General features: G+C 38.1%; 2 protein-coding genes across 2 annotated transcripts in view; one reads left to right on the top strand and one right to left on the bottom strand.

The window, feature by feature from the left end:
* Positions 1-728, bottom strand: part of CCDC151 (coiled-coil domain containing 151) — a 33,233-nt gene extending 32,505 nt beyond the window's left edge. Inside the window, exon 1 of the mRNA XM_015813297.1 lies at positions 297-728. Within this exon, the coding sequence (XP_015668783.1) occupies positions 297-378 (82 nt within the window). The 5' untranslated portion in view covers positions 379-728. The remainder of the gene's footprint in view (positions 1-296) is intronic.
* Positions 729-1,119: 391 nt separating this feature from the next.
* The window catches only part of PRKCSH (protein kinase C substrate 80K-H), a 43,754-nt gene continuing 24,255 nt past the window's right edge, over positions 1,120-20,618 (top strand). Inside the window, exons 1-12 of the mRNA XM_015813295.1 lie at positions 1,120-1,193; positions 3,973-4,085; positions 4,622-4,738; positions 5,428-5,523; positions 5,618-5,675; positions 7,498-7,615; positions 8,266-8,395; positions 10,243-10,327; positions 11,021-11,099; positions 12,480-12,566; positions 13,350-13,502; positions 15,698-15,794. Of these exons, the coding sequence (XP_015668781.1) occupies positions 3,998-4,085; positions 4,622-4,738; positions 5,428-5,523; positions 5,618-5,675; positions 7,498-7,615; positions 8,266-8,395; positions 10,243-10,327; positions 11,021-11,099; positions 12,480-12,566; positions 13,350-13,502; positions 15,698-15,794 (1,108 nt within the window). The 5' untranslated portion in view covers positions 1,120-1,193; positions 3,973-3,997. The remainder of the gene's footprint in view (positions 1,194-3,972; positions 4,086-4,621; positions 4,739-5,427; positions 5,524-5,617; positions 5,676-7,497; positions 7,616-8,265; positions 8,396-10,242; positions 10,328-11,020; positions 11,100-12,479; positions 12,567-13,349; positions 13,503-15,697; positions 15,795-20,618) is intronic.

The following is a 20,618-nucleotide window of genomic DNA, read 5'->3' as shown; positions in this document are numbered from 1 at the left end:
TAGGATAATAGTTGATAAAAGGATGGAAGGCATTAATGTATGTTTTTTTGGATGTCTTTTTGTTTTTGTTTTCCATTTTTGTCTTTGTTCTGTATATTTTTAAAGCTTTTTTTGAGTGTGTAGTCTATTTGGTCTAATTACCCTTATTGCATCATGGAAATTTACAAGAGCAAAAAGCCACCCTTTAGGCATAATGAGACTCGTTTCTAAATGCCCATAGTTTTGTAATTTATATTTAGGTGCTGTACTTTTCCCGTCCTTTTCCTCTCACCCTCTATATTTTCAGCACCCCTTACCTAGAAGCTGAATCTTGCTTTGCAGCTCCGATATCTGCTCATGAATAGGGGGTTTTATTCCTTCCAGATGTGTTACTGGCATGACAGCAATGATGGTAATGAGAGGGTGGAGAGTCAGAAAAGATTTAGCGGACGGGAGATAAAATACCAGCGTGGTTCAACCCGGCGTTTCTGAGATAACAGTAGGCAGAGACTGGTGTTAATTCTTCGGGTGCCGATGGCTAACAGGGGATGCACTGAGAAGGAAAATAAAATTACCACACGCATACAGACACACTTGACAGCAAATGGTGCTTCGGCCTGAGAAGTCTTAGAGCTCTCTCCCGTTGGCCTTCTAAAAAAGGCCACTGCCGCCCTTCCACGCTTTCCCCGCGCCCTTTGTTGGAGGCCGCAGCTCACTTGCCTATCAGCATCCCTATGCCTACATTGGTCTCCATGACAACCGCTTCCGATGCAAAGCGCTCATTGGTGGAAGGAGCAAGTTTTGCAGGGCACGATGGGAAAAAGTTCAAATTCTCCTTGCACCAGCCGGAAGTGAGGCAGGAAGTACTCCTAATTGTCACACAGGCGATAATTCCAAATGTATTATTAATTTGTCACGCAGGAGAAGAAATGGAAACATTTCATTTTTCAAGTGGAACAAGCAACAAATAAAGACAAGCTGCTGTTAAATCCTTGGCCAATCGTGTCTCGTGGCAGCATGGATGGAAAGTAAAGTACTTCCGCCACTCTTATGATGGTCACGAAGGAAAGGTGAAATCAAAACGGCGACTGGGAGGAAAGGCCGTTTAAAGTCCCCACCCCATCCGCACGTTTTGGAGCGGATATTTCATAACTTACTTCCGGTTTCGAGGTGGTGGGACTTGGAGCCTTTTTCCACGAGAGTTTCGGCGGGAGGTGGGTAAGGAGGTGGTGGGGGTGGTGCTTTCACGGGTAGGAGCGCGCCTGTCGGAGGTTGCTCTTGGGGGCAGATTTTTCCGGGGAGTGGGGAAACACGGAGCCACACTGTGGTTGCACCTGTATTTGGATCTCGGTGTACTAATCAGTCGCCACATAGGAAAGCCTTTTGGGTTAAAAGGCATAGCATAGCGCTCACACGGTGCAAGCTTACCCAGCTTTCCTTCACCTGCTGCTGTTCTGATAACTTGTTTTGTAGCTTTCCTCTTCCATCGACGGTATGAACAGAATTCTAGTCCAGCACATCTGGAGGGCTCTAGATTAGGAAGGGCTGATTATTGCCTTTAATGTACTCTCCTCGTTTGAGTGAGAATTAGGTTGAAAGCCTTTTTTTCTGCAAAAAATATTCTGGCTTTGTATTATTGTTCAATCTTAAAGTTTAGAAAACATATCTAAAGTGCATTTGATTAGCATAGAACAGTACTTAATTGTTGATTCTTTGCCCTTTAGGTACAAAGGGCCATATTATTTCAACAGATCAATGAACACTTAAATCTTAGTTCTTAGCAGAAAAGCTTTGGGTGAACTCAACCTTTTAACAGAATGGCTAACTTGAATGAAAGGCATTCATGTTGTTTATTTTTTGCTTTATGTGCCTATCAGGATATTTCAAATTATATGAGGCATATCTCAACTGATTTAAAAAAAGATTGAGATTTCAATTTTCCATTTTGGTTTTCCAAAGCTGGTTTAAATTGAAATTAAAATGTCGAGACAAGTTACTATTTCAAAATGACACACTTTGGACTTTGGGTAGTGCATATAAGAATTAAGAAGTTTTCAAGACACTAAGAAGTAGTTAAACTATTAATTAGGAAGGTGGGAAGATAATAAAGTTTGACAGGAGTGTGCATTGTAATTTACTAGCTGAATCCTCCAAATGGAGGATTTCTGCTTCAAAATGGCAACTGGTAATAGGAAGCAAGTAGAATCTTGACTATGTTAAGTCATGATCATCATAGCAGAATTTTAAACTCAGAACCTGGGAGGTGCATGTTTCTGATTTGCACTGTTTGCTGCATTTGTGTGGTAGTTTCGAAACAATAAAGTCTCTTGAAAGAAATTTGGCTCTTGCCAGTTTCATGGAATTATTATGCAGGTGTTTTTTTTGCAACATTAAGGAAGTGGTTTATCATTAAAAGCACAAATTCTAATTTAGCCTATAGCTCCTAGGGTATCTGGTGGTCTCTCATTGAAATATCAGCTGTAGAGATTTGAAATTCCAGAAAGCAATGCAATGCTAAACTTCTTGTACTGCTGTAAGTTTCAGCATGTAGGAGAAATACTGCCTCTATTTTTAAGCAAGATAAGGTTGGAAAGGGGAATTATCAACATTTGATTAATATCTGAGGGGGCTCGAAGTTGACTCAGCTTTCCATCTTTCCAAGATTGGTAAAATGAAGACCCAGATTGTTTGGGGCAATATGCTGACATTGTAAACTGCCCAGAGAGTGCTATAAAGCTGGTATGTAAGTCTAAGTGCTATTGCTATTATGGTACTATTTGCAGGTAGCTTGTAGAGCCTGACTATAGTGCTATTGATTTGATTTATTTTAAAGGATGAGCTGAAATCCCTCTTTTGAGGGAAAAAAAATCCCCTAGCTCCTTTGTCAGCTCTTGGAAATTGAAGAATATGTGAACTCATACCCAGTCCCCAGGCACCAGAGCTTATATTTGCCATGGTGGTGACATCTCGTTACTTCTATTCTGGGCATAACTTTATCAGCTTGCCATAGGAAAAACCATAAAAATGTTTATTGTTATGATGCTGCCCATGTTCTGAGTACTTGATATATTATGTCCAGAACAAGGAGCCTTTGTTAGGATCTTTATGGCAAGTGCAATGAGTACTCTGATAGTTGTGGAAGCCATTTGGGAGAGCAGAGGAGCTATCTGAAATGGTTCATGTATATTTTTGTTCAGTTTTGGGATAGTCCTTAATGACGCTAATATTTGAGATGAGATATTTTATTACCCTAAGTGGGAGGGAGACATATTGGAATAATTTTAATATGTTGTGGTGGTCTAGTAGTAAAGATGTTTGCCTCCCACTCGAAAAGTTGAGAGTTCATTCTTAGGTAGTGGCAGATGTTTCTCTCCTAGGGCGCAAAGAAAAAATATCTGCTGAAACTGCATAGGCAACAGGAAGGGCATTGGCTAGTAAAAGTTCAGCTGCATCCAGTCACCTGGACCCTACCCCAAATTAGGGGATTACAGGGTTAAAAAAGGGAGAAAGTGATATCAAAACAAGTACAAGCCTTGGTTAAGAACACAATATTTACCAATTCTGTTAGAAACTGAAAATAAATCTTTGGATTTCCATTTTAGGCACTCAGAAGATCAGTTTCATAGAATTTTTTGACTGCAGAGAAAAATTATAAATCACATGTGAGGATCCTACCTGAAACGTGGGAAGCTTAATAGGGAGTTTTATTTAAAATAAAATTGGACGAGAGGAAGGAATATTCTACATCTTCCTCCTTTATGTATTAATGGTAACAGAAAAGTTTTATTTATTTTTTATTTTATTTATTTATTTATGTATTATTTATTTGGCCACCCATCTGTTTGCTCTGGGTGGCAAACAGAATTAAAACAAAAAGCAATTATAAAAATTGCAAAAATTAAAATGCAAAACAATTGTGAAACATCAAATTGCTAGTACAACCAAGAAGGGAAGTTGCTAAAGTAACAAGTCCTTGTTTGCATTTTGTTCCAGGAGTTGTTGGTTTTGAGCCTCCATTATGCTGCTTCTGTATCTTGGGCTTCTCTCACTTTCTGGCCTGTCTTATTCTGTGGAAGTGAAGCGTCCACGAGGGGTCTCCCTAACAAGTGAGTTTTCAAGCAGGTTTGATCTCCTCTTACAATATATCGCTCAGATAGTTTAATTATTTCTAGCAATCAGAGGTTGGAAACATGTCTATGATTTTGCACTATCAATGAAAAGATTGCATCCATGTTGTGTAAGTAAACCCCCATAATTATCTGATGTTTGTTTTCTTGGATTTAAAAGGAGGTATGAGAGAGAAAGCTGGTCATCTGGAGAGAGATTTAAACCAAATGAGTTACTTAAAAGAAAACAATTTAGTGTTTGAAGTTTGTTTAGAAATGTAACTTCCTCTTGCCCACAACACTGTAAATAAAACTTACGATTGTTATTCGATGTCTTCACCACACCAATGATTAACGTAGGACGAGTCGTAGAAAAAAACAGTAAATCTTATATTCAATACATCTGTATTCTATACCTTACTGAATTGATCCGTACCTTATAATTTACGACTTGAACTTATGAAAAGACTTAACCGTATAGAAAAAAAGTCATAAACAAGAACTTTGAATCCAAGTGTGTGTGCTATTATTTTTAGACCATCACTTCTATGACGAATCAAAACCATTCACTTGTCTTGATGGCTCTGCAACAATATCCTTTGATAGAGTCAATGATGATTACTGTGATTGCAAAGATGGCTCAGATGAGCCAGGTAAGTGGGGCATATTTAAATTTACCTTGGTTGTATATATTGCCTTCCCCATCCCAGCTCTTGTAATTACTGCTCTAAGGATGTTTGCTAGTATTGCATCTCACATCAACTAACATGCATCTCTCTCTTAACAAGGGACAGTAACTGATCTTCTATGCTCCCATCCCCATTAATTTTATTACACTGCTTAAGCAGTTAAACACTAATCTTTGGAGATTTTCTTAAAATTTGATATCCAAACATAAAACCATAATATTTATGATGTAGTGGCTTCCCACTGCAAAATAGGACACAGTTGGCCAAGATAAAAATAATTGTAATTAAAGATTACAATTTTTAAATTAAAAAATTTAAATGAGTAAAATGAAATACAATATTGTACATATCAGTTAATAGAAACCAAATCCATTGCTGTTACTAGTATTTTTAAATTTCTAGAAGTTCTTAAAAATCTTCAATTTATGCAAGAGTTTGTTTCCTTATTTATTTTCCTGTCATCGCTTTTAGACACTTTATGAGTAGCAAGTAAATTGTGATTGCTAGGAGAAATTAAATTAATATAAATTAAGCCACACATGCAAGCTCTGTGTAGTAGAGAGCTTGTATGTGTGGTTTAATTTATGCTTTCTTCTCTTCAGCTCCTTCCCCCCCTTTTGTTCAACATACAACTGTCTTGTCTTTCTGCCCAGGAACTGCTGCATGTCCCAATGGCCACTTCCATTGCTCCAATGCTGGATACCGTCCTATATACATCCCCTCTTCCCGCATCAATGATGGGATCTGCGGTAAGCATTGCTACGTGTTGTGAAGGAATTGTTTGGCTTTGAACAATAGAATTCAAGTGACAGATGTTAATAGTTTTCCTCCTTGCCCCCTTAGATTGCTGCGATACAACAGATGAGTACAACAGTGGCACAGTGTGTGAAAACACCTGCAGGTAAGATGTTACTTGTTTTAGAAGAAGCTCCTTCTTTGTTCAGAGGTCTGATTCAGAAGCAGACTCAAGTGCTAGCCATCAAATATACAACTTAGGGGAGAGGGGTGCATTTAGAACAGTTGTTCTTAAACAGGTTAATAATAGCAATAGCACTTAGATTTATATACTGCTCCATACTTTACAGCAGGGGTCCCCAACCTGTGGGCCATGGCCCACTAGTGGGCCATGAGGGGATTGCAACTGGGCCGTGGAAATGGCTGCCCAGCCTGCATGCATGCACATTCATCCTCACGTGTGTGAGCAGTGGGCAAATGCATGCGCGACGTACCATTTTCATGAGTGGCAGGCAAACATGCATGCTGCTCGTACAAATGGAGCTGAGTGTGTGCGCTTGCTGGCCGTTTGCGCGGAACCATCTCCCCCCCCCTCCCCGCCGGTCCGTAAAGCTGGAAACATTGGGGAATTCTGCTTTACAGAATTCTCTGAGCAGTTTACAATGTTAGCATATTGGCCTTAACAATCCGGGTCCTCATTTTACTGACCTCAGAAAGATGGAAGGTTGAATCAATCTTGAGTCAAGTCAGGATCAAACTCTTGACAGTGAGCAGAGTAAGCCTGCAATACTGCATTCTAACCACTACGCTGCCATGGTTCAGTTACCCTCCATTTGGTAAAATGGGCATATCCTGAGCCTAATGGAGCAATTCATAATTAATTGCTTGTGAGCTGAGGATCCAGTTTGGGACTGCTGCTGAGATATAAAATAAGTTTTTTTTGTGAGAGTAATAACATCATTCAAGACAAGTAAAAACTGGTCAAATTGTTTAAGATCTAGAACTTGAGACTTTGTCATGGATGCTTACATAATATTTGTCATGGGAGTTGTCTGTTCACAGTGTGGCTGCTAATGGTTATGAAAGGAAATGTCGGTTACTACCAGGTGACCTTGTAAACTTGTAAAGTTGATTTTCCCCTCTCAGGATACTGTTTACCATTCCCAATTTTCTTTCATATTTTGCAGATGGGCACATTTTCAAGTAAAACTGGACTAAAACCAGCCACAGTGCTTACTTTTTAAGAATTTCTGTTGATCGATTTTTTTTTTAATTTAGTGGCAGAATATGGTGCATTGCAGCATACCAACTTTATAACTGCTCTTTTTAGCTTATTTACTACTATATAATGTTCAGAATTATGTTCCATGCTTATGAATTTGAAAAGCAACTGTCAACCATCCCATTTGGCACTTTCAATAAAAAAAAAAAACCCTCCCGGCTCTTTAGGTTGATCAAGAGTGTAGCTTTATTGAAAAACCCATCTAGGCACGCCAGAAGCAAAGTCAGTTCTGGGATTTTCCTGTAAAACCCACATAGGTAACTCCCCTCTTCCCCTTCGGGCCACCTACAGTTCAAGTTCACCAATTGAGTTCATTTCTTTTGCTTTGGAAAAAACTGTCTTCTCTGGTCAAACATTCTTCATGACTTGGCCTTGGTAGATAACATTTCTCTGGCAACAGAAGGTTCACTTGCATTCCATAGCCTCCCCACCATTAGGAATTCACCACCCTCCTCCCATCACTGGCAAAGCGAGCAAAAGCAGGTGCAAGCAACTATGGAGTCGAGTCAGGTTTGACAGCAACAATAGCTTTCACGTTATTAGACAGTGTACTGCATCCATACCATTCTCTTCACTTATGCCAAAATATTTTTCCCTTGTGCAGATTTTTTCTAGGATAGAATTCCTTTCTACCCATTGGTAGATACCACGACTGAACAATGCCTTGTCCTAAACCTTGGCATTCTATTCCCTTGTCCCTTTGCAGAGAAATGGGCCGAAAGGAGCGGGAGGCACTGAAGCAGATGGCTGAGGTGGCCAGAGAAGGCTTTGAAATCAAGAAGGCCCTGATGGAAGAAGCAAGTAAGAGAAAGGAAGAAAAACAGGTGAGAGGCAGCCTGCAGAGAAATTGCTTATTGCTAGCTGGGCTGTACTGGATGTTTTAATTTTTGCCAAAGCACTTTTGACACGCTGAGAAGAGCCAGGTTATGGCTCCTCTTAGACTGGTTTTTGATATTCCTCTAAGGAAAGTAAAAACTTTGTGATTGTATAAGCAAAATTTGGGAGTGCACCCTATTTTTGAGTATCTTGAGTAGGCTCTGGAGTCCTTCTGTTCTTTTTGTAAGTGCTGATTGTCCATATACATTTTAAACTGGATATTGTAGAAAACATGTTTATTATTAACATGTAATGTCATATATGTCAACACAAAATAGTTGCTCAGCAGCTGTCTCTTTACCTCCTTTTTAAACTTTTATTCTGACTTTTTTAATACATACAATTCAAAGTAGTGAATATTTATAATGTGTCTTCCTTCTATTTTCCCCTGTGAGGAGAATTGGAGTGAGAAAATAACTGGTCCAGCCAGTCGCTCTCTCTCAACCCAACTCACATACATGCATACAGTACATACAGCCATATTTGTATTGCTATACAAATCTGCCATATCTTGCAAGACGGATAATTGGGATTCAAGCAGGAAGCTATTTGGATTTGGACAAAATTCAGATAGTCCTTTTCTTTCCTCTCTTTGTAGAAAAAACTAACAGAATTACAAGAGGGTAAGAAGACTGTGGAGGAACAAGTGGAGGCACTACGGTTAACAAAGGAAGCTGCTGAGAAACCTGAAAAAGAGGCCAAAGATATCCACCAGAAAGCCTGGGATGGTCAGTCTGGGTTACTGTACTGAAGGCTTTAATGACACTTAATATTAGCATCTTTCCTGTTAAAAATGAAGGAGAAAAGAGATTTTGATCTATGGGAAGACCATAGTTGATGGCAAGTTAGGAATAGCTTAGGAATGAAAACAATAACATTTTTTCTCATCTGAAATGATAGGATGCCTGAGAAAATTGGTGAGATTTGGGGAAACAATGGTAGATGTATGAAACTGGTTCAGAAAGCTACATTTCTTATTAGGGATGTGCAAAGCTGAATGTTCTGATGCATTGGCATGGTCCAGAGGAGAAATTAAATGTTTAAGAGTCATCTAAAATGTTCAGTTTCTAGAACACTTGGATTTGTTACATCCCTGTAACTGATTTTTTTTTTTTTTTGCTTTTTCCTCCCCAACAAAACAACCAAGCATTTTTAAACAAACCTTTTAAACAAACTGTTTCTAAATATCACTTGTATAATGATATTGACAGTACAGGACAATTGTCATCTTTATGATGTGATACAATATCATGTATATCTTATTTTTGGCCATACTAGAAATAGAGTGCTGGACTGAACTCATCTTGGCGTGTACCAAAATGGATGCTTTTACATTTTTAGTTTTGACTACAAACCAGCAAAATGCCAGCTTAAGGAAATAACACAGAATTCTTAACAAGGAAAATGTTAGCTGGAGTTGAGGGCAAGTAGAATTTCATAGAATTTTTTAGGGAACCGTTAAGCTACTTAAAAAAATACGAGTAGTTTAACCAATGTTTAAGAACTGCAGCAGTGTTTAGAGCTCTGTAGAAAATTTTCCTTAAGTGTTGTAACAGTTCAGTTTTTAAAATATTTTAGAAATATTGAATACACAAGGTTTTCAGGTTTTGCATGGCAAAATCAGGCAAATAATTAAGAGCAACAATTTGCTTGAGTATGGATAGATGGAAATAATTTACACTCAGTATTAACCAGTTACATTTTAATTTCTTTTTTATACTTAGGTGTGTACTTGCTATGTCAGTTATTACACTATTTTCTTCTCAGGTTTGACAGGGCTCTGGGAGAGGAGTTTATAATCCTTAAATGTCTTTGTATTACTATATCATGACTTAAGCACAGGCATAAGTGAAAAACAAATGCTGGGCATACCTCTGACTCTTGCAATTTTGCATAGTGCACAGGTGATCTTGGATACCTCTTAAAGTTCAGAATAATAGCAGAATTGAAGCGTATGTCTCTAGCTGTTTATGGAAATACAAATAGTTCTCGACTTATAATTGTAATTGAACCTGCAATTTCGGTCATAAGTCACAACAGTCATAAAGCAGATGACTATACATGATTTTACAACCATGATTTTACAACCTTTTTTGTGGCACTCATTAAGTGAATGTAGTGGTTGTAAAGCGAACCTATTGTTTGCCACGGGTTATTTGTTTTTTGGCCAGAAACCAGGCAAAAACATGGTAAACTGTGGGATGCTACAAATGCAGACTGATTGCCAAGTAGCCAAAATATCATGTGATCCTGGAATGGAAGTGGATGTCAGAATTTCAAATCTGGTCATAAGTTGTAGTACGCTTTGAACTGTTACTAAGTGGCCAGTTGTAGGGAAGGACTATGAATTCAGGCAGATGCTGATATTTCAATAGCCTTAATGGTGGTGTTTTAGAAAGGTAAACTCTTCTGTAAATTCAAACAGTAATGAGCTTTTGGGCATGATGTAGTTTTCTGTTGTCTTAATGTTTCACCAGCAGCTGTGACTGTCATCTACGGCGGCAGAGTGAGCTGCTTTGTGATTTACCTTTTAGATATGTTTTCTTTAGATATGTTTCTATCTGCTTTGCAATAGAAAAGAAAGCAGCTGAAAAAGCAGCACAGGATCAAGCCAGAGCAGAAGAGGCTTTTCATAAATTGGATGATAACACAGATGGAATGTGAGTCTAATATAACTGTTTTCAATGGTGGAATTTTGGGGTATCTGGTAGAAGGGGGTAAAAAGAGCAGTTATTCTACTCAGCCCTTCCCCTACTGTCCAATTCTACCATTCCTTTGGGGACCATCCATTATCACCTTCACAAGGAATGCTTTCTTTTTAAATAAATCAGTAATATGAACCAATCCTTGCAATAATTCTAATTTTTAAATAATACTGAGCACTTCCTAATCCTTCTACTTCCAAGATAGAAGGGTCTTTAGACCATCTAATCCAGTCTCAGTTGCTCTCATCCTCTCTTTTTAAGGCAAGATACTCTGTTGCCAGAAATGCCTTATGCTGTAAATCAGCGGTCCCCCATCCTTTCCAGTTTGGTGGATGGGGGGGGAGGGGATGGTTCCATGTGAGTGGCAGGCACCCACACAAGTGTGTACAGCTCCATTTGCACAACTGGAGCTGTGTGTGCAATTGCCTACCTCGTGCAGCCCAGTTCTGAACAGGCCACAGCCCAATACTGGGCCACGGGCTGGGAGTTGGGAACCCTGCTGTAAATCTTCAAGACCAATTGCTGAAAATATCTATTTTTGATTAAAGTAAAAACCAAAAACCTAGTTTCATTACGGCAGTTCCTGTTTCAAATTTTTGGTTAGCTGGCTGTCACTCTAACTGCCTTATTTGCCTCATGTTTCTTCAGAATAACTGTTGTAGAGCTTCAGAAACACCTTGAACTAGATGTTGATGGGGACGGGATCTTATCAGAAACGGAAGCCCAGGTAAGAAAGGAAATACTTAACTATCAAGAAGGCTCTTTGGACTCAAGCAGGATTTTTCATCTTCTTTCAAGAATCTTCTATTCCTTGTGATTCTTTTGTCACTCGTTCATGTAAGATCAGAGTGGATGTTATTTTAAATTTGGAGGGAAGCTAAAGTTGTGGGTGCAAATCAGGTCAGATGCTCTTGGCTTAGCAGATGTTTCTGTGAAGTCATTTTCTTTAGCCAGTTCCTCTTTCGGCAATTGCCATCGTGCCTTGTCCTATTTGTTCTTAGTAGTTCTCTTTATGGGTGCCTGGTTGCCTGGCAAGAGGTACTGGATCTTCAGTGTTTATTGCATCGATGACCAGTCTGTTCATCTTCCAAGGTCAAGAGCAGAAACAAGCCATTTATCTGAGAGCCAAGACTAACATCCATGTGGTGATGTAATTTCCCATGCCAAAATTACACTTACATTTTGTTTGTGTTTTGCAATATTACTTCCTGGGGCTGTAAAAAATGTTGATTCTATAATATAAACTCATTGGTATGTGATATAATTCTTCTCCAGTGATGCCTACACAGACTTTTCCCCAAAGTATCTTTTAGTCATGTGACAATGGAAATTTATATGGAGGCTGAGAGTTAATTTTACTTTTAATTCTTCCACCCAAAATACTATTGACCCATAATATCAGTATAAGGTCTAGGGCAGAAGAAGCATTTCCCTATTGTTAACTATAATTAAGGCTGTATACTGGCCAGAGTCACTGTGTGTGAGTTGGGCAGCTATATAAATTGATTAAATAAATAAACAAATAAATAAAAATTGTCCAGGAATAATACTTTACTTCTTCCTCCCTGCACTATTTTTAAAGTTAATTCATCATGCTCTTCCATCAGTTAATAGGAATTAAAGCTGCTAACAGCTAAAAAACTGGGAAATACTGTTTTGCACTAGACACAAATCATTTATGTGAGCAGATTCTGAAGTTATAACTATATGTGTTGAATCACTTATTGAAAGGCAATTTTTTATTTCAGTTTCTCTCTTTTTGGAGACTAGGGAAAGAAAAAGACATATTAAACACAATTGTAATCTAAAAGAGTTGCACAGAATTTTAAATATTAATATTCAAAGTTTAACCCCCGAAGTTATTTGTAATCAGAAAGAAGGAAGGAAGGAAGGAAGGAAGGAAGGAAGGAAGGAAGGAAGGAAGGAAAGAAGGAGAGAGACTGTTAGGATTTTTGTAGTCATATTCCTTATTGCAATTGGTTGTATTTAAGAGAAATGCTATCTTGTTCTTGCAAACATTCTGAGAAACAGGAAGTGCATTTGCTAAGTTGAATTAGTACTTTCATTAGTACGATATAATGGCTTATTTCTGCTCTTATTCTTCCAGACCTTGCTGGGTAACTCCTTGCAGGTGGACAGAGGCCATTTCCAGGACACTGTGTGGCCAGCAATCAAGGAGAAGTTCAAAACAGAGGTCAGTATCTAAAACCCTTGAGAAGAAGTACTTCTGGAAGAATGGTTTGGAATATATATTTAGAACAGCTGCTCCTTCATAACAGGATTCATGCTGGGTGGGCAGACCCATTCTCAGGGGATGGCATCTTTTATTGATTGATTGTACTTTTAAATCTTGGCAGGCATTAATATTAAGCTTTCTCCTTAGGAAGTGGGCCTGTTCCACACAGTATGAAACTTAATACATAAATATATTTATATCCTGTCTTCCTAGTGCTCATACAGCACTCAGGGTAATTAACAGCAATTAAAATTGATGAAAAAGACTGAAAATGTTAATTACAAAGAAAAGTGATACAGTTAGGAGCAGACAAATAGCAACACAAATAAAACCTCAGATGAAGTTTACTTTCCACATTTAATAAATGCATTGCTAAATGAAGAATCCACCAATTGTTGAATGAAGTGAATGCCAGTTTAACTTCTTGTGACCCATATCCAAAGCTCTATCAAGTTTCTTTCGCTATCAATTGCACATGCTCCCTTTGCAGTCAAGTTGTGGAGAAGAGCCTTTGATGTGGCCAAGATAGCTTGGGGAACTGATACTGAAGACTGTAGACAATGCCCTTTCTATTCTATGAAGCCTTAGTGGAAGGATAGACTCTTCTTATTTAGGATTCCTAAATAACATCTGTAGTACTCATTTTTCCTTGCTTCTCAAGTTGTTGAAGAGCCAAGTTGAGTTGGTAATCAAGTGCATGAACAAGAATAGTTTAGGCTGAACTCAGTTTTCCCTTTACAGAACTCGGCTGAAGTACAGCCTCCACAAAATACTCCAGTGGAAGAGGAGTCTGATACTCCATCTGATGTCCAGATGGACCAGTTACCCCCTGAAGAGGACTATGAGGAAGACGAGGAGGAAGTTGATGGTGATAGTTTGGATGAAGAGATGAAGGTACAACATTGAACAGCAGTATGACATCTATCAATGAAATTTACAAGGAAGTTTCTCATTGTATTCCTAACCTAGATTGTGTTTACAAAGTTGTGCTCCCCAGGAAAATGTGTGCAGATTTGCTTATTTTATTTATTCAGTTCTTTATGGTTTGTATAACTTGAGAAGAACTGATCATTAAATTATATATTGGGGATAGGGGAAAGAGATATTTTAGTAAAGTCTGAGCAAATCTTATGAAAGATCAATACGGAAGAAACTTTACTGATTGCAGACATTTGCTGACATTGCTTGTATGTAGTCAAGCTTCCAAAATAACTTAATATCCCAAATTACATAAAGAATTCTGTAAGCATAGACTTCTAGATGATAAATAATTATATTTCATACTTAGATAGATAAAATCAGGTAGGGACAGGTTTGCTTTCTTCTTAAGGGCAGTGGGAAAGGGGGACTTCAGGCTATATAGAATAAACACAGATTGTGATTAGTGTGAGTTTGAATAAAGCAATGTATTTGATTTAGTGCAAATTATAAATTGATGCCAGGTTGCATTTAAAGCAAGCCAAAATCCATAGCACCAAGCTATCATTTGCACAGCTGGGGTTTTAGGTGCTAATCATCCTGTGTATGAAATGTAGAAAAGAAAGGTTCTGTTCAAAGAAAACTTAAAAATGAAGAGGCTTATTTTGAAGAATTACAGCAGAATAACTTTGAATATGGGTTTATCCTCTTTTATTGTTACACAGTATTTCATTAATAAGGACATACAATTTATGTTTAAAAATTTTAATTGCCTATTTCTGTCAAATAGGAACCAATCACTCTGTTTTCCATAGAAATATCACTGCAAATTTGAATAATGCAACCATTCGTGGGATTCATTAACCACACTAATTGAGACCTGCCTGTTCCTAATACTTGAGCTTCAATAAAAACATACTGGTTTGATGTAATCTGTAGTTTAAGCAACTATAAACATTTTCTTTAATGTTAGGAACTTCCTCAAATATTAGAAAAAAGAGCATGTATTCCTCTGGAAGTTATTGAATTACAGTTCCTACATTTTTGACCAGGCTATCCGGAGCTGCTGGGAGTTATAAATCAGTGGCATCTCCCATACTACCCAGATCCTTGCATTGCTTTCCAAGTCTTTAAAAATAAACCAGAGAAAAAAATTACAACGGTCTTCTCTGTAAAGCCAGATATTTCATAGAGAATCATGCATGCAATAGTCATTATCTGTCTTGCAAACTATTTAGACTACCAACGTTGTCTGCTGCGTGCTAAACAATTTAGGAGAGATTTAAAAGATGCCATTTGTGTAAATCAAGGTAAACCTTGGTCGCCAATCACACCCTGCAGTTGGGAGGGGGGCTGAGCACTACAGAAGAGGAGAGTCACATTAAGCATGAGAATGAGTTGATTGGGGAAGGACTTTGAGGGATTTTATTTCTTTTTAACTGTAACATCTTTTTAGGGTATACACAGCAGCATTCACATTTTTCCTTTCTCAAAATGGTGGGAATCTCTGCTAACATTATTTTTCAGCAGTCTTGATCAGAAGAGCTCTGAGGATTGCCCATCCCCAGCATAAGAATATGCTTTTCTTATGTGGCAATATTTAAACACTTTTTACAATGTCTATTGAAATATGTTCACTCATTTGAAATTGGCAATATTTGAAGTGACTCTTTTGTTTAGTGGTTAGTATGGAGTTATTCATAAACAAGAACCAGCATGGTGACATGGGGAAAGTCCTGGAGTGGGAGAATGGAGATCCAGGTTCTCCTTTAGACATTGACACCAGTTGGGTGACCTTGGCCCAGCCACACACTCTCAGCCCTGAAACAGCATCACGATCGGCAGCAAGCTGGCTGAACAACAGGTCCCTAGCTGCACCATGCAGTGATGGCATTGCTATGTAAACTAAGCAAGCAGAATGCAAAATAAGTGGACCCTGCAATGAAGTAGGACAAATAAAAAAAAAAGATCCACTACTCTTAGCTTTAGCATGGGTTTATTTTCCTTTTCCTGATTTGGTAATGCACTTTCTTTGAAAGTTCTGGTCACAGGATATCTATAAAATCAACCTTCTTTAGTCAGTTTATCTTGCTTTTCTTCTTGTTATTCTACAAGGTTATTAATGGATTTCAAAGAACTAATAGCATTCTTTTGGCTTAATGTCTCTGTAGGTCTCATCACCCAAGCCATCATCAGATGACAAGGCAGCAGAGGAAGAAATGGAGAAGATGCCTCCTTATGATGAAGCCACTCAAGCTCTAATTGATGGTAGGCTTTTGAAAGTATATCAAAGTTCATGATTGTGGAGGGATCTGGCAGAAGCAGGGTTCTGCGATAGATCTGAAGGTTTAAAAAGAGACAACTCTTTTCAAACATCAAAAAGAGATTATAAGGAGTAAGAGTTACAAGGCATTTCAAAGTAAATATTAAAATATTTGTCGTAAATTATCTTCTTAGGATATTTCACCAAGGACAGGAGATTAGGCTACAACTCTTAAGTTTTGCTTATATTGTTCCTGGAAGGATGTTGTGAGCAATAGTGCTTCAGGGCTTTGAGTTTATCTGATGTTTTGGCAACTTTGCAGGTATGGTATCTTGAAGAGAATAATATGAGTTAGCCGACACCTCACATGACTTTTTACAGATTTATTTGTCATTATAAGCCAAAGTAATGTCTGTCTTACATCTTGTGGATATATATTTGCAAATATATTTTATTTAATAAATAATAAATTTACATAACAGGGATAGTTTCAACATCACATGAAGTGATAGACTGCTTTACACTGCATTAGTGAGACCACACTTGGAATACTGCATCCAGTTCTGGTCACCATGATACAAAAAGATGTTGAGATCCTAGAAAGAGTTCAGAGAACAGCAACAAAGATGATAAGGGCTCTGGAAGCTATGGTTGCACGAAGTGGGTATGTTTAGTCTAGTGAAGAGAAAGACTAGGGTTGACATGATAGTAGTTTTCTAATATTTGAGGGGCTGTCCCAGAGAAGAGGGAGTCGACTATTTTCCAAAGCATCTGAGGGCAGGACAAGAAGTAACAAGTGTAATATCATTAAAGAGAGATCTAACATAGAACTAAGAATTTTTCTGACAGAACATTTCACCAGTGCAGTTGGCTTACCTTCGGAAGTTGTGGGTGCTCCATCATTGCTTGTAAGAAGAGACTGGACAGTCATTTTTCCAGAATGTTATAGTCTCCCTGCTTGAGTAGGGGGTTGGACTAGAAGTCCTCCAAGGTCTCTTTCAATCCTATTATTCTATATTTTATGCTCTAAGTATTATTATTTTTTGTTCAAGGAAGATACTTAACAAACACGTTAATATCTTGGTTTTAAATGCTGATTATTAGATCCTTGATGTTGATGATTGTGGCTAATCACCTCAGAGATGTTTCCTAAGGAATCATTTACAGTATTGATGGAGTTGCTGCTGCTGGGTCCTTGAAGTTTCTCTTCATAGGCCCAGTATTAAATACCAGATGGCCTGGTATTAGCAACTAATATTTTGAGGAGATGCATCCCCATCTAAGAAATAGTTGGGCCATGTTCTAAGAGCTGAGGTGTTCGCTTCTGCACTCTTACATGCACAAGCTGCCCTGTACTGAGTAGTGTTTGCTAGGAGATTGCAACCTATTTGGCTACTCTGGGAACTTTTTTCCTAGGTTACGTTGAAGGATGATTTTTGCTACCTGAGCAAGTGTGACCATTGCAACTCTTGGCACAGAAACTTGGTGTCATGAAGTAGAAAAGGTACTGGACTAGGAGCAAAGTTGAAGTCTACTTCAACCAACAGAATCACCTGACTAGATCTGAAGGATAGAATAACATTAATCCCTATTTTGTGGTTTCCTATTTAAAAAAACATCTTTGCTAAAGACAAACATTTGGTGAACATTGCCAGCTCATCATGGATACAAATTGAGCATGTTATTCACTGTTAGCATTGAAGTAAGGAAGCTCTCACCTTTTCGGTGACGCCTGCTAATTGAAGAATAGCATGCTGTGTCTGTTTGTATGTGCAGCGGTCCTTTTGGGCATTTCATAATCCCCAAACTCCTCAATGAGATCATCTAGCAATTCAATGCTGTAGAGTAGGGATGTCAAACTCGCAATGTCACATGACAGGTCGCAATGTATCGTGAATTTTTTTCCATTGCCGGCAATGGGGTGGGTGCGGTTTTGCACGACACATCCGGCCTGTGGGCCGGCAGTTTGACACTCCTGCTGTAGAGCAAAAAGGTAGTTGCGAATTTGCTTTTTCAAGGATAGCCAAAAGCTGATTGTTAAGAAATGCACATTCTGCACCCAGGGGGAAAATATTATGTAAATAAGGCAAAGTCAACTCTCACTTTTCCCCTGTTATTTGTGGTGGAAAGTTGCTTTAAAACATTTTTCCATCTGTAAGAGTTAAAAAAAATGCTTTTAGAATGAAGATTTGTTTGATTGAGAAACAGAATCCTGAACTTAAAACTAAATTGTAATTTTGCACTCTAGATCTATGATCACTATCCTATCCCCAGGGCAAATCTACCCTTTAAACTTCTGTTTTGGCTTGTAAATTGTCAATGTATTTAGCTAGATGAACATTTTAGTATAAGCTCTTAAAAAGGATTGGAAGGTTTGAGACTGTTAGTTCTTCTAATGGAATTAACTGCCAGTGATAACACCAGTGTACATGTTTTTGTTTTAGTAAATGTCATAAAGAGGCTTATGATCTACAAAACAAAAGGCTTCTGTTCTAAAAGGAGATGAGCAGTTGCTTTTAATATATGGCTAAAAAGTGGGACTCTCAGAAAGTAACACTATGGAGTTGGCAGGAGAAATTTAGGCCACTGAATCCAACCTCCTTAGTGCAGGAATCCCATGTTAAAGCATCTCTCTGTAACCCGCTGCATCCTGAATGTAATGCCTTGGTTATTATCTCCATATTCATAAAAGGAAACAGGTCTCACCCTTCTAACTATTGTTCAGTCAGGTTCTTAAATATGATTAGTAAGCTCTATGTTAGGCACTTATTTTGTGCTGTACCAGAAGGCGCAGGGAAGCATAGTTGCCAAACAACAATCTTGATTTAGGATGGGGAGATCTGGCATGAAATAGTACTTGATTTTACAGTCTCTTATTGACAAGTATCAGTCCTGTGCATTGGCATTCAATGTGCATGGCATTCGATTTAAAATAGTTTTTGACTATTTTTAGAACAGAATTTAGAAATCTTATTGACATGTGCTGGCACTTACTAAATGTTGCATGATAATACCTGCATCCAAATTAAGTTTGACAATCAATATGCTGTGATAGTGATCTTCAGAATGATTTCAGCCAGGCTCCACCCTCCCTATGTTGCCACTGTCCATTACTTCTTTATATTATATCCCAGAATTACCCATTCCATCTGCTTTTTTGGAGGATACGTTTACAACATTTTTAAAAATACATCTTTTATTAAGAATTTTTATTATAATATTAAAAACTAATACAAATGTAAGTTTAGAACAAGAGATGAGAACAGAAAAAAAGAATAAAAATGTAAGGAAAAAAGAAGAAAAAAATTAAAGAAAAATATATAAAGAATTGACTTCCAACCTTCATCACAAGTATAAACAAATTTAGTAACTCTTCAACCCATATAAAGTTACAAACACATATCTTTTCATCCCATATCTATAGGCATATTTATAAAACATCAACCTTGTAATTCTGGTGTCATCAAAAAGTCCATAAAGGGTTGCCAGAACTGCCCCCCCCAAAAGTCTTATTTAAACCTTGATCAAATAAACCAATTTTATACTCCTTTTATTTAACAGTAGAATATTGTCATAGGATTTGATTTTTCTTCAATTCTTCTTCATCCCATTGCAGATTTCTTCGGGGCTTGAACAACCCTCTTTTTTAGATTCAATAAGAAAACTTTTTCCAGGTCATTTTCTTGGTTTATCATTTTCATTTCCCTTTTAGTTTTTAAACCTCAGCCAGTTTCTTTTGTATATTCAGTCTAATGTCCTTTTCTAAATCATTCTATTGGCCCAGCATTTGTAGTTCCACTTTTAGTACTTTCTCTGTGTTGTCAAAATGTGTTCTTTATCTGTCATTCCTTCATTAACATCTTTTGGACATAATCTATCCATAGAAGCCAATAGGATGCCGTGGAGATATTTTGATAATGCTGAGATGCTAGGTAGATAATAGGTCACTCTTAGGGTACAACAGTCTTGGAACCAGGCTGGAACTGGCTGGGAAGGAGTCTGCTTCATCTCCGAAGACAATTCCCCTCCCTAATTCCAAAGTGTTACAGCAAAGCCAAAGCATCCCAAATATGCCAATATCCCTCCCCCTTCCAACCGAATGGCAGGACACAAAGGTGGACCTGACATGCTGCCCCCCTGAACAGCGACATTAATCTTGCAGAAGAGAACAAAACAAACAGGGAGAGTAAAAGGTAGGAGATAAATTTCACTTAGGTTTCTCGGGGTATTGGTTATGAATATGTTTAACAAGTTTAAGAGCCCTAACATGGCAGTAGTCAACCCACTCGTTTTGGGATTTGGGAAAATCCTTCCAGGAAACTAGGTATTGGAGATTTCCCTGGTGTTTACGAGAATTTAAACTATTACAGACCTCAAAATGTTGTTTCCCCCTCAATCATTAATGGCTCAAGGGTGGTGAAAGTTCTGGTCTAAGGAAGGAGGTAACCTTGGTTTTTAACAAACTACATTGGAACACAGGATGGACCCGTCAAAGGGACTTGAGCATATGTAATTCTACAGTTACTGTATTAATGATGCATTTGGTGGGGAAGGGCCCCACATATTTGGGCCCTAACTTGTTTGATGATTGCAGAGACTGTAGGTAGCGGGTGGACAGATAGATAGATAGCTACTCTCCGACATTGAAGGCTTTAGGTTCCACGTGTTTTTTGTTATTTGCTTTTTATACACGTCACAAACCTCCTTTAAAGATTTCCTTACAAGAGGCCACATATTGCGCAGTTGAGTAACCCATTCCTTTAAGGAAGAAACGGGGGGGGGGGTCACTTGGTGGTAATTTAGGCATTGGGCTGAAGTCTTGTCCTGTA

This window comes from Protobothrops mucrosquamatus, unplaced genomic scaffold (genome assembly GCF_001527695.2).
Source record: "Protobothrops mucrosquamatus isolate PMUCROS unplaced genomic scaffold, P.Mucros_1.0 scaffold150, whole genome shotgun sequence".
In the NCBI taxonomy this organism is placed as follows: domain Eukaryota; kingdom Metazoa; phylum Chordata; class Lepidosauria; order Squamata; family Viperidae; genus Protobothrops; species Protobothrops mucrosquamatus.
This window is presented reverse-complemented; position numbering and strand designations above follow the sequence as displayed.